Consider the following 13,947-nt stretch of genomic DNA (forward strand, 5'->3'; position numbering starts at 1 on the left):
GAGTATAGAGTACTTTGTCCCAAGCTTGAGGGGCTGTCCTGTTGTTTCCAGAGCTATTTCTACACAGCAAGCTCTGCCACACCAGTGCTCCTCCTCCCCCAAGAACCGCCAACCCATACTGGACTCAGATCTTAAGCAGGCTCTGCACTCCTCTGATCTGGCACTTAATTCCTCCCACCAGGTGGGCCTGGGGCCAGAAGCAACTGCAGCTGTAGTTTTGTAGCTGTACCACCTCCGCTGCCCCTGGGGTGGTGGCTGAACTATGAACTCCTTTCACTCTGTCCCTGCAGTTTTTTCCGCACTAACCTTCTCTGTTGTCTTTGGTGTTTGTGGGTTGAGAAGTCTGGCAAGTGCCACAGCTCACTGATTCAGGGTGCTTGGGCCTGTTCTGCCTGGCTCCCTGTCTCATTGGTCTGGGTGCCGCCCATGCTGGGTTCTGCTCTGCTCCCAGCTCTGTGAGGTAGACCTTACCCTGCGACCATCCAGGCTGTCCTGGGCTGGAGTCCTGCTTCCCTCTGCTATTTCGTGGGTTCTGCAGTTCTAGAATTTCTTCAGAGCTATTTTTTATAGGTGTTTGGAGGGACCTGGCTGCTTTCCAGCCACCATCTTGGCTCCGCCCCCCTAGAGAGCTTTTTATTGAAACTACCTTTGTCTTTTATTTTTCTCCATGGTTAACTATTTATCATCTTGATGACCTTATGAAATCTTATAATTAATGAGAATAAGCACAAAAGTATTAACATTGGTTAAGCTACCAATTATTTCTTTGTTCGTGGACATTAGCCTGTTGCTAAACATTATCTCCATTTTATCCATTCAGATATTAGATTTTAAGTGATCCATTAAAATCAAGGTGTACTGTATATCTTGAATTTCTACCAGTGTAACGACATGTCAAAAAGAAAATAAGATCAGTGGTGTGACCTGTTCTTCATACACCCTGCTGGCTCTAAGAAGTTACAACTCCTCTGTCTAAATGCTTATCTCATCAGTTACGTTCCAGAATTTTGCCAGAGATTAGTCATGCTTGCGGTCTATAGTTTGACCTATTTACTACTTCCTTCCTGACTTTTGACTGTGGAGACTTGTCAGGTCTAGTCCTATAGCACCTCTTCAGTTTGCCATTCTTTAAGTATAACATACACTTTGAATTCCATATCCCCAGCACTTAGATGATATGTTGTCTCAAGAGTTACAAAGATATCCGTTAAGGGTGAAGGGGATATTTGTAATGCTGTTTATCTCCTGAGTTCCAATCATTATGCAACTCACCAGGATTATCAGTTAATATCAATTAGTCAGACAGATGTAATTAGCTTTTAGAAAGGGTTATTTACTAAGGTGGTATAGTAAAAGCAGTTTGTACAAAACATCCTCCTCCAAAGCCCTGGGACACATTCTTCCACCAGAACCTTGGGAGTCCAGGGGACATGTGGGAGAAGGGTAACTTACAACTCCTGGAGACCTTTTGCTGAGTTTCTCCAGACGTCTCTCTTGAATTCTGGGCAGCTTTTCTGCTGAGCACCTTGAAGAGAACTTCGACCTCCCTCCATTCGGGCCTTGCCTCCCAGTGTAGATACGGCCATCACCTAACACTGTTTCAGAGGCTTTAACCTGAGGAGCGAAAGAGCGCTAGCTGAAGTTAAGGTCTTCAAGTCAGATCTGGCATCTGAGAAATGATAGGGAATTAGGGAGTACTTTCCAGGACTGGAGAAAGCCCATGCAAGACAAGAGGATGAGGTGGAATACAAAGTTCAGGTAATATCAACCAGGCCACTTTTGCTGGAACATATCAATCAGTAAACATCTTCAGCACCTACTATGTGTGCTAGACACAGAGAGAGGCAAAATTCAGTCCCTGTCCTCACAAAATAATGGGGGAGACAACATACAAATACAAAATAGCTATGTGCAGAAAAAATAGGAAATAATTAACAGAAGGAAGGCACAGGAATTAAGAGACATGGGGAAGGTGAAATAAGCTTGGAAAGGCAGGCTATAGCCAGATTATGTGTGGCATTAAATGTCAAACTGAAGACTGTTTTTTTTTAGTGGTAGTAGAGTGCTTCTAAAGGCTAATGACTAGGTGAAGGGCATAGTTGGCCTGCATTTTGGCAGCTGCGTGGAGACTTATTCGAAAAAGGGAGAGACTGGAGGCCAGGAGACCTGTTAGGAGGATATTAGAATAGTTTATATGAGAGGTGGGGAGAACTTGAATGAGGATTGTAACCTCTTGAGTGGTAAGTTATAAGATTTGTCGAAGTAGAATTGATGAAAAGGCTTGGCAACTGGTTGGATTTAGAAAATGGGGAAAGGGATTGCAAATCTTGGTACCAAGAAGGTTGGTGGTAATAGGAAAGTTTGGAGGAAAGGAAAGCTTGAGAAAGATGAGTTCTCGTTTGGTCATTTTGGGTTTTAGGTACCTTTGGGACATCTAGGATACCTAGATATTCACCAGGAAGTTGGTGAGTGGAACTGGAGTTCAAAAGCAGTTAGGGCTGTATATATGTATTTGGGAGTTATCTACATACAGATTTTTTTATACTTCATATAATTACTCATAGATAGCTTGTAGACTACGTTTTAATATCACATTTTTTTCTGGTTTTCCCTATTCCATACATTTGATTTTCATCTGTAGGTCACTGGACTCCTTTAAGTATCTGAGCCAAGCTGACCTTGTAGCAGAATAGGTGGTGCCTTGTGTTACTATGTCAGGGCCACTGAAGTGATCAAGATAGTTTAAATCATTAGAGCTAATGAAATCTCTAAAAGGAAATGTAGAAAAAGAAAAGGGCCCAAGAGAGAACCTTGGGTAATGACCACTGCTATCCGAGGTGAGACATGGATGAGCCATCAAAAGAATCATAATTTCAGAATTAGAAGGGGATCTTGGTGGTCATCAAGTTTTAACATGTACCTGGAAAAAGAATCCTGTCAGCCTACCCAGTGCTCAGCCCCTGCTTGAAGACCTTTGAGAGGACAACCAGTTCCACTTTTTTGTTAAGAAGTTTTTCGTTACAGCAAATATGAATTTGGTTCTTTGTAGCTTCCACTTCAGCTCCTACTGAGCCAAACAGTTATCTGTTCCTCCTCAGTCTTCTATAGGCTCAATACCCCCAGTTCCTTCAACCAGTCCTTCTAGGACACAAGTTTGAGGCCCTTGCTATCTTGGTTATCTCCCTTTAGACTTTCTTCTTGTTAATATTCCTAAAATGTGATGCCCAGAATGAAGTAATATTCTAGCATCATTTGAGCAGGGCAGAGTACAGTAGTGACTATTACGTACTTGTTCCTGGAAGCTATGCTTTACTACTATAGCTCAGGATTATGTTATTGTTTGGGGGTTCTTTCGGGGGGAAGGGGGGAGAGTTACCATGTCACACCTTTGGGTCATTGAACTTAGGGTCCACTTAATATCCCCAAGAGACTATATAAAGAAGCAGTCAGTCAGGAGACCAGCAGAGAGCAGTATTACAAAAGGTAAGAGAGAGAACTTCCAGGAGGAAGTATTAAAAGTAAAGCAATCAAGAAGGATGAGAACTGAGAAAAAGCTGTGAAGTTTGGCAACGGGTTGTGGTGTTCTTGGAGAAAGCACTTGTAAAGGCAGGTGGCAAGAGCGAGAAAAGAGGGGGTCAGAAAGTCAGGGCAACAAGAGTAGATGACCCTTTCTGAGCGTTTGGCTGTGAAAAAGATTTAGATGGGATAATGGAAGGTTTGCAGGGTCAAGTGAAGGAGAGGATGAAGAGAGGGATTCTTGAAGATGGAAGGTCCTGGAAGAGAAGGGGATGTGTGGGATCAAGGTCACAATTAGAAGTGTTAGCTGTAGTAGGTGAAAACTTTTCTCAGATAAAAGAAGAGACAATGTTATATGATGTTGTCTAAGCTGAAGGGGTGGGGAACATGTGGCCTTTTTAGGTCCTCAGATGCAGCCTTTTGACTGAGTCCAAGTTTTATGGAATAAATCCTTTTATTAAGGGGATTTGTTCTGTGAAATTTGGATTCAGAGGGCTGCACTTGAGGACCTAGAGGGCCACATGTGGCCTTGAGGCCACAGGTTCCCCACCCCTGGGCTCTAAGGTATATCATATGAGGTATAGAGCAGGAAAAGGAGCTTAAGATAGTCTCTTTCTTTAATAAATTAGGAGAGGTCCTCTGAGAGAGAAAGCAGAGGGTCATTTATAAGGCTTGAGAAGAGAGTTGTGCAGAAAAACCATATTCGGGAGTCCTTCTTTCAGTTGTGAACTCCTTGAAAGCTGCCTTTAGATTCATGGCACTTGACACCATATCAGTAGCACTGAGCCCCAACCAATGTGATAAGTACTGGCCTATCTAAATGGGAGCATTACTTCACGTTATAGGGAAGTACTGTGGTACCAAAGAAGCATCAAATAGCACAAAGAACATGATCATCTCCAATCTGTCCTTTTCATGCTCCTCTTCCAGCCTCCTGTAGTTCTGTCAGTGTTCCTGCTTCCATTCCTACCATCGTACTGTTCGTAAGGGGGAGGGGAACTCAAGGTCCACAGAACTTTCAAAAAGTTTTGAAGCCCCATGCCATTGTTTTCCCCCTTCCTGGTCATCTTTCCAGTATTCTTTCAAAAACTTGCTCCAGAAATGTTCCCAGGCTGCATCTGTTTGTATAGCAACCAAGAATCATGGCAGACTTTTGAGAGGTCCCTATGAAGGAGGGATAAGAGTTAAGTAGTACTGTCTTCTCTTTTATCCTGTTGTTCCATCCCTGCCCCATGGACATATACCTTCTTTAAATCTTTTTTCCCCCCTTATAATACAAATTTATTTAGGAAGACCACTTTTTTGGTCCTTAACATTCATTGCTTACCCTCAGTTCATTCTGAGCCCTAGCAGTCCTGACCGGGACTTTTGAATTCATTTTTAGTTTCATGCCTTTGCTTCTCTTTTTTGGGGAAAAAATGTTAATTTGGTTGATGAATTCCCTATCCCCTTCTTTCTTCTCATTGTAATTACTTGTCAGAAATTTCTTTGAGCCCATTCCATTTCTCCTGGGCTAACTTCCCATATAGTATTGCAGGCACTGGGATCCTATCTATTCATTTTCTGAAATAGTGAAATCTCTTCTTCGTCTAGGACGCACAATAGACCTATGCTCAGATTTCTTTCTTTTTGGCTGCCACAAGCTTTAATGAGAGCGTTGTCATTGGCTTCCTATCACTTTAACTTACATGATCTAGCATCTAGTCCTTCAAGATCAGAAGGAAGTCCATAATAGCAGTCTCCTCACGTTCTGTTGCTTCTGTGTATTTTTTTTGAAAAGTGATCATTTAGGCAAGTTTAATATTTATCAGCTACTTCTGCTGCTAACAGGGAACATTCCAGGAGACGTTCACATAATTGTTATTCTCCATCACTGCTATGATATAAGATAGCTTAGATTCAGGAAAATAATCTTAAGCTTTGTGGGCAGTTCTTTAATATACTTCTACCATGATAGCATTTCTATTTCTCCCTTAATTGATTTCTTCCATGCTTCTAGTGCATAGATTTCTTCCCATTTTCACCTTGAGGCAGCAGTAGTGCAGTGGTTTTGGAGTCAGAATGACAGTAACTTAAGTATATGTACAACTAATTACAGCTCTTTTTGAAGAAATCATGGGTCTTTGGGGTATGCATATTAAGGGTCCAGTTAAACTCTGTAATATCAAGTGAGGCATAAGCCAGGGTGATATGCTTGCCAGAACATGTCATTTGCCACTGTCGTAGAGGGTGCCCATCACAGAATCTGTTCTTTATAGATGATGAGGTCCTTTGGGTGCTCTTGTTTGTGGATGATTTGATCTCCAGAATCCTGAAGACCTTCCTAAGTGGGATCCAGTATAACTCCAGAGCTGAGCCTAACTATCCATACACACATAAGGAACACCGCATAGACAAAGAATGCCTGTTGTTCACACTGTCAGGCACTTCAATCGATGGCGCATAGTGCTGGTCCCTGTATGTGTGTGTATGATGAAGAAACACTTTAAAAGAATAGAAGTAGAGAAGAAAATAGACTGACTTGCATATGGGGGAAATAGCACTGTGCCTTTAATGACCTTCTCTCTGAAACCAAGGCCCATTTTTGTAACATTAACAGTTTGGTGTTATGATGTGGCTACCAAGCATGGCAGCATGTACAAATCTCCAAATAATTCAAAGTTTGGATCACCTCGAGGACATTGGAGAGACATGTAGACATGAGTAAGATACACCATATATCCGATGAAGAACTACATAGAAGTGACAACATAAGAGATTCTCCAAGAAAGGGAAAGCAGGCCAGTCATGATAGGAGGTAGATAATCAGCAGTTTGGCCACTCTTCGTGCTCCATTGGTACTTTATGTCGCGATTTAGAAGATGGCCCCTAATAGGTAAATCCCTGTAGATTTGTGGGAAGATCTATATAAGAATGAGAAGATATCATGGGTTGGAATCTGCCCTCCTGGAGGAAGCATCCACGTTGATCATAGATCCATCAAAGTGTGTTCAAGGCGCTGGGCTAAGTTCTAGAGGTGCAAGGATAGAAACAAAGGAGCCCTGCCCTCTAGGCACTTATTTTCATTTGGGAGGATATGTGATATGTGTATAAGAATATGAGGTGATTTGAGGAGAGAAACATGTTGATGAAGGCAGAAATGAGGGAAGACTTTATGAATGTGATATACCTAGCTGAGTTTTGAAGGAAAGCATGGCTTCTGAAAGACAGATGGAGCGAGTGAGAGCAAGCATGGTCTAGGCTTGGGAGAGCTTAGACAAGTGCAGGGGGAAGAAAAGGGAAAATGAGTATGGGGAGCAGCTAAAAGGTAGAATGTATAAAAGGGAGTAATAGGAAATCTAGAAAGACTGAAGCCATTGTGTGGGAGGCTTTAAATGTCAGCTTGAAGCATTTTTATTTGATTCTAAAGGCAATAGAGTCATTGAAGGCTTTTTCAGTCAGGAGAATCAGTCATACTTTTTGCCCTAGGAAGGAATAGGAATATGTAGAAGAAAAGTGGATATAGGGGAGAAAAATGATTATATCTGGTGCAGGTTATCGTATTTGCAACAAAGCAAATTGTCTTGAATAAGGCGGCCTTTGATAATACTCTGATTAGCCTCAACAATTCTCATGAGGTCAAATTTAACTCCTTGAATTAGAATCTCTCTTTCATATGGTGTATTATATGTGCTCGTTTTATATTACTATCTGTGGCTATAAGTTTTATTACTACCCTTCTTGGATATTGTTTCCTGTGAATAAGCGCTTCTCTACTTCTTATGTTGTACCTTTTACTATCTCTTGTTATCTGGTTTGGCAGATATGTACATGGACTGTTTTCTTCTTTATTTTCAATTTAAAGTCTTCATCAGATTTGCAGGTTTTTAAGGCACATTTTTTTTTGACTAGCCTTAATTAGATGTCATTCATCCCAGGTCAACCTGAAGTGATTATTAGCAGTTAGTTTTGATAGATCTCTCATCACATTTCAGATACATGCCACAGAAAAACCAGATACATGTTTTTTCATGTCAAGTTACCATGGTTGCCTTGGGATGTTTGGTCAGGGCATCACCAACCACAAGAACTAGCCTCTTCTTCCTAGGATATCTCCCCCAGTGGCATCATCATTCCACGGAGCATGAGAAATTGCTTTCTCCAACTCAGTATGGACATAACTATCTATTGATTAAGTAATTCCCAAGGTTCATTGGTCCTTTTACTTCTGTCTCATTCCTCCCTCACCTGCAATTGTGACGTGGTTGTGATGCCTTTTTGCCTCTTTGTTTCTCCTGTGAAGCACTTTCTATCATTTCAAGAAGCATTTTTTTTTGCCTTAATACACTGGAGGACAAAAAAGGTGCCCATCAGCCTTTTTGTCCTTAAGAGGAAGACTAAGCCTGCATTTTTGCCGACACTTAGCCTTTAGCTAGCAGTGATAGAAATGGAAGCAACAAACTCTCCCTGGAAGCCATGGATCCCTTCAGATTTCTAGAATTTTTACACTAAGTTTTTCACTAGTTATCTGTCACCTGTATTGTATCAGTTAATTGAATATTTAAGTGAAAAATGTTGTTTTGCTTTGTCCTCTTGGTCCTCTGTTCAGTTTAGCCAGCACGCATTTGTCCATGACTGGATCATCTACCTAGTCGATTATTTTAAATCACTTGCCGCTTCCTACCCCCTATTGTCAGCTGTCAGGGATTAAATCGGGTATTGTAGCCAGAGAAGAGACAACCTTATGCCAGAAAAAGTGGTGGTTTACGTGGTACATGGGCTTAGGGCACGGAGAAGGGCCTTTCCTCTCCCCTCACCAAAAAACTTTAAAAAACAAGAAGCCCACACTCCCCTCTGTCAGTGAGTAAAAACTGATTTCAGAACAAAGTCTTTTGTTTGTCAGTTTGAAATGTGATTTAAACTGTAAATCCCTAGAGAGAGGGCACATATTAGCTTCTGTTCATACTATGAAGAATGAGTAGAGAGAGACTGTGAAGGCACCAGTGAGCCTCTGGGGCTGAATAGGATTGGATAAAGAACTTTTCAGGAGTAACAGGAGCTTATACTTATGTAGTTTAGAAGCTTAATTTCCTCACAGTTCTGTGAGGGAGAGAGAAGTATCACCTCATTTTCAGACATTTGACGTGAGCTCAGCATGGTTTAGTAACTTGTCCGTGGTCCTATGGCGGGTAAATAACCCAGTCAAGAATGAAACCCATGTCTTCTAACTGCAGGTCCATTGTTTCCTGTCACACCACACTGCTTCTCCAGAAGGCCCAAGAAGGGAGAAGTCAGAGCCCAAAGGCAAACTGGGCTTTTTGGATGACATTACTTAGGTCCACTCTTAGGCCTTTCTGTTTGACTGCTTAAATGACTGAGTCATTGTTACCTACTGCATTCAAAGCCAAATATAAATTTTGGATAGGCAGTATGTTTTGTTATCAACATTATTTCCTCTGTTGGTGTGAGTGATTTACAGTTAACTAAGGTCTAACCTGATGTAATCATTAGCCTTTGGGGAAAAAAATGATCTCCAAGTTGAGTAGTAATGCATTATTTTTGAAAAATTTGCACTTTGAAGCATTTTATAATTTATTAAGCTATGTCTTATATGTACATATGTGTATACGTATTATGTCTATATAATATGTATACACTATACATAGTATATATTCTGTGTCTATAGATGTATAGTTAGAGCTATCTATATGAATGAAACCCCTTAATTTTTTAGAACTTTGTTCACTTGAAAAACTAAGCTATTCCAGATTGAAATTTCTTCTGATTAGATTTATGGCCCTAATATAATTTGTTCTTGTTTTAATCAATTAAATTATATAACTTGAAAGAGATAAATTGTCTGTTTCCCTTTAGGGCTTTAGATGCAGCAAGACTCTACGGTTATTCAGTGGAGTTTACTGGATTAGGGGAACCACCACCTGGAGCTGAGGCTGTTGGGTTCTGTACTCAAATAGGAGTCTTTGTGAAAAATAAACCAAACACTGTTGAATCTCTGCATGATGAAAAAACTATAGAATGTACTCACACAACAGTAAGTATTTCTTAGACCCTTAAGATAAAATGCAGACTTACAAAAAAAAATAAAATAAAAAAAAATAAAAAAAAATGCAGACTTACTAATGACCTTTGTAGGAGAGAGTATAAGACTTGCAAAATTAGATGTTAGTTTCTTAACTCAGCAATAGAGAATAATTTCTTCAATTGCATATTTGATAAAAAAAAAAAAAAGAGCTTCTTAGCACTAGAAAAGATGGCTGGGATACTGCTGTGTTTGGGGAGCGTTTTCAGGTATCATCTGCCTGACACCTGAATCAAACATTGGTGTTCTTGCTAACCAGTGCAGGGAACAGTAGAAACAAGCTGGGGAAGCTGAAAAAGCCTAGTTATAGTGCCAAGCAGTTTAATTTTTTTTTTTTAACCATAGCCCAGTGGTGCTACAGTGTTGGCCTATTGACTGCAAAATCAGTCAACAGTTAATCAAGAAACATTGATTAAATGCCTACTATGTGCCAGGCCTCATACTAGGACCTGATGATACAAAGTCCCTTTCCTCAAGGAACTTACGTTCTGTCAGGGGAGACTGCATGTACGTATGTCGTTGAAAGGGCAGGGAGATACTTGAGGCAACGAGGAGGCTGTTGCAGTAGCCCAAGCAGGTAGTGATAAGGACCTCACAAATTTGAGAGAGGTTGTGAAGGTAGAATGGCAAGGCTTGTTTGATGATTGGATGGGGGTTGGGGAGTCAGAAGAGTGACCTGAGGATTGTGAATCTTAAATGACTAGAAACATATTGCCCTTGAAATAGGGAAGCTGTAGGGAGAGGCAGGTATAAGGGTAAAACTGTGAATTCTTTTTTATATATGTTCAGTTTGAGATGTTTTGGGGACATTTCGATATAGTTACCCAGCAATCATTTGGTACTGTGGGACTAGGATTCAGGAGATTAGAGCTAGATAACTGGATTTGGGTATCAGCTGCATGAAGAAAACTGAACAGATGGGAGTAGATGAGCTCAGAGAAGAGAGACTAGGACAGGGCCTTCAGGGTACTTCCATGTAGGGGGTGGAATATGGATAATTCAGCAAAGTAAACAGAGTGCTTAGATCAGGAGAGAACAGTGTCACAAACAGGGAAAAGAGAATACCCACAAGGAGGTCATCAGCAGGGTCAAAGGCCACAGACAGGTCAAGGAGGAAGAAGCCTGAGAATAGGCCATGGGATTTAGCTCTTCAGAAATGGTTAGCCAGGGAGAGAGGCTGGGAGCCAGATCAAGTGGAGGTGAGAAGTGAATGCATAGTATCCACATCTATTATTGTTTCACTACTGTTTAAAAATTATTTATTATAAATTATATTAAGTATTAATTCAAATAATTTGTTTTGATAATTTGCTTTTAAGTGAATTTTTGTTAATTCTTCATTCTGCTTTTCTTACTTTGAATTATTTCATAAAGGTCCATTTAGAATTCTTTCTATTGCTTATACTTGTTCATCTTAATTATATTCTAGTAGGCGTGGAAGTGATGGTGCTAGGCTGGGAGTCAGGATGTCTGAGTTGGAGTCCTACCTCACTAGTTATGTGATCCCAGGAAAGTCACCCTCTCACAGCTTTCACTTTATCTCTAAAATGGGAATACTTACCTCACAGTTACTATTATTATTACTATTATTTGTGAATTATATATGAAGATAAAATACGAATGTAAAATACTTTACAGATCTGTGAAACTATATCAACGTTAGCTATTAAGGTCTATTAGGAAGGAATGGGAAAAGAAAGGATGTTTTCTTTAAGTTGCATCAGTGAGCCATGCTTTATTTAATCACTCCTCTTCTTTGGCATATAGGTTTTTGCCAGTCTTTAGAAATTAGAACTAATGCTATGAGAATCTTTGAACAGAGCATAACTGTTGTTAAACTACCAGGGTGTATTCCTAACAGTGGAATTACTGGCTCAGAGGCTACCATTTTTCTTGATAATTTCACTACCTAGACTTGGTTCAGTGATCCCATGTTTTTGATAAAACTCTTTTGGAAGATTTACGCTTTAAAGTCACTGCTTCTACATGTACAAAATGTACATCAAAAGATGTGACTTATTCCAATGGGTATCAGGGTAAAAAGTATTGTGAAGAAAACATCCTTTCTTTTCCCATTCCTTCCTAATAGACCTTAAAAATTAAATGAGTCTTTAATTTAGATAGCAGTCTTCTTGATTTGATTGGATTATTCTAGATATAGTATCAATTTGTACCATCTAAATTCACTTCTCATATTTTAGAATTTCTGGAAATTAGAATATAGTTCATTGAAGGCAGGGACTGTCTGTTTTGGTTTTTGTATTTGGTTCATGGTTTTTTTTTGTGTTTGTTTTTTGGTATCCTCTGCACTACCTTTTTAGCCTTATTATGTTACTCTCCTTAGCACTAGGTTCCAGCCCACCTGCCTTACTACATTCTATCTCATCTTCATGCCTTTGCTTGGGCTGTCCTCCATCCTTGGAATACATTCCCTCCTCATCTTATTTCTCAGAATTCTGAGCTTCCTTCAAGTTTAGATGAGGTGTAACCTCCTACACTGGCTTTGTCTTGATCTCCACAGTTGCTAGTGCTTCATTCTCACAAATTCACACACTTTATTTTATATTTCATTTACATGCTCCCATCCCTCCCCCCTCAGCAGAACATAAACTCCTTGAGGGCAGGGACTGTCTTAATTTTTGTCTTTGTATTCCAAGTGCCTATCAGTCACATAATAGGCATGATATAAATGCATTATGGGTGCTAATAAATATTTGTTGAATAGAATTAAATAGCCCTCATAAACTTCTTGTGGTGTCCTTCAGGAGACTGAGATTCAACTGATAATTTTATATTTCTTCCCCCATCTCCCTGTAGAGCACAGTCATTTTGTAGTGTGGCTTTGATTAGATTTTTTTTTTCTTGATTGGTGCATGCAGGCACACATGTACATGCCTGTGTTTGAAGAACATGTTTTTTATTTCAGAATAGCATCTGAAATTTTCTTCTGCTCCCTCCAGGTTGGTACAGTGATATATCCAAGCCTGAAGGAAGAAAAGTACCTTCGGAAGGCAGTATCCAATGAAGTTTTTTCTCAGATCTTAAAAATGAAGAGAGTTCTACTAGAGAGGCTCAGGACGAAGAATGACAGTGATAATGATGATGAGCTCGAATTTGTCAAACCTGAATGTGACGAGTCCAAAAATGACCCCTTTGAGGAGACCCCCAAGCCGTTCTGTATTGAAAATGTCTTTTATATACCTCTGGAAAGGCTTTTCTCTTTCCCCAAAATAAAACACCTATGTGGTGACCTTGAGATGTTAAAAATGCTAATTGCTGATGAAGTAACGCTAAGCAGTGATGGTTCTTCTGTCATGATTAACATTATCAATGAAGAGGACTGTGATTTGAGTGACAGTGATGGGGATGACTTACGATTTGGATGATGACAATGGGGAGGAGCATAATGGTGGTGGCTCTGATGGGACTTGCTTATGATGGGGATTACCATGAAGATCATTGCTAAGTTGTTGTTGTTTTCACAAATTCAGGGAATTAAACTTCTTAATGGGCTCTGCTGGTTTTTTTTCCTGTAGGAATCTTAGGACAATTCTATTAGTTTGAGGTTTGGGGTTAAATTTAAATTATTGATATTGTAAACCAGTAGTGCCAAGCTGGAATAGAAATGGGGTCAGTCAACCATTCATAAAGATCCTTAGGGGCTACATGCTGACTTAGGAAAAAAAAGCCCACATGTTACAATTACTTATGTTCTATCATGTTTTTGTTTTGTTAAATTTGAACCAGTGATATTCTAATTGTTGGTTTGACACCTCTGGTTCAAACTCCCATACTCCCTTAGTCTGACTGTACTTACCAGGAACACATGAGCAGAAGTACCTACACTTTCAGATCACAGGGCTAGATTATGCCCTTCTGTGCTAAGCATTAATGGCAAAAATATATCCCTAGTGAGAGGTTTTTTCACTGGAACTTTCAGGGTGGATGTTATTTACCCCATGCCAAGGTGATTTGGCAACTCTGCTGGAGGATTTGTCAGCTGCTTGTCTGCCTTGCTCTTCTTCCATACGTGCCTGCAAAGGCCTGATGTATTTCCCCCTTTTTGTTTTATCTTCTCTGGAGCTAAATAGAATCATGCTCTTGAGTTCTCAAATAGCCATACATAGATTGCAAGACAGTGAAAACTGAGGAAAAAACTGGGGAGATGAATGGACAGGGAATTATGAGTTCGGGAAGTAGGAAACAAGTATATGAGGGAGCAGTACGCTAAATATAGGGGGAGGAGGAAATGTTATGGCATCAACCGCTTAGACTAATGTGAGATGAGTATCAAAGTGAACATCCTTCTTATAAAGGGAGTCCAGCTTCAGAATGACATTTTCCCCCAGCAC

General features: G+C 40.1%; 1 protein-coding gene across 1 annotated transcript in view; it reads left to right on the plus strand.

Moving 5' to 3' along the window:
• HENMT1 (HEN methyltransferase 1) overlaps window positions 1–12,981 on the plus strand; it is a 31,596-nt gene extending 18,615 nt beyond the window's left edge. Inside the window, exons 7-8 of the mRNA XM_036768191.1 lie at window positions 9,370–9,547; window positions 12,556–12,981. Of these exons, the coding sequence (XP_036624086.1) occupies window positions 9,370–9,547; window positions 12,556–12,981 (604 nt within the window). The remainder of the gene's footprint in view (window positions 1–9,369; window positions 9,548–12,555) is intronic.
• The last annotated feature ends 966 nt before the right edge of the window (window positions 12,982–13,947 follow it).

This window comes from Trichosurus vulpecula, chromosome 7 (genome assembly GCF_011100635.1).
Source record: "Trichosurus vulpecula isolate mTriVul1 chromosome 7, mTriVul1.pri, whole genome shotgun sequence".
NCBI lineage: Eukaryota > Metazoa > Chordata > Mammalia > Diprotodontia > Phalangeridae > Trichosurus > Trichosurus vulpecula.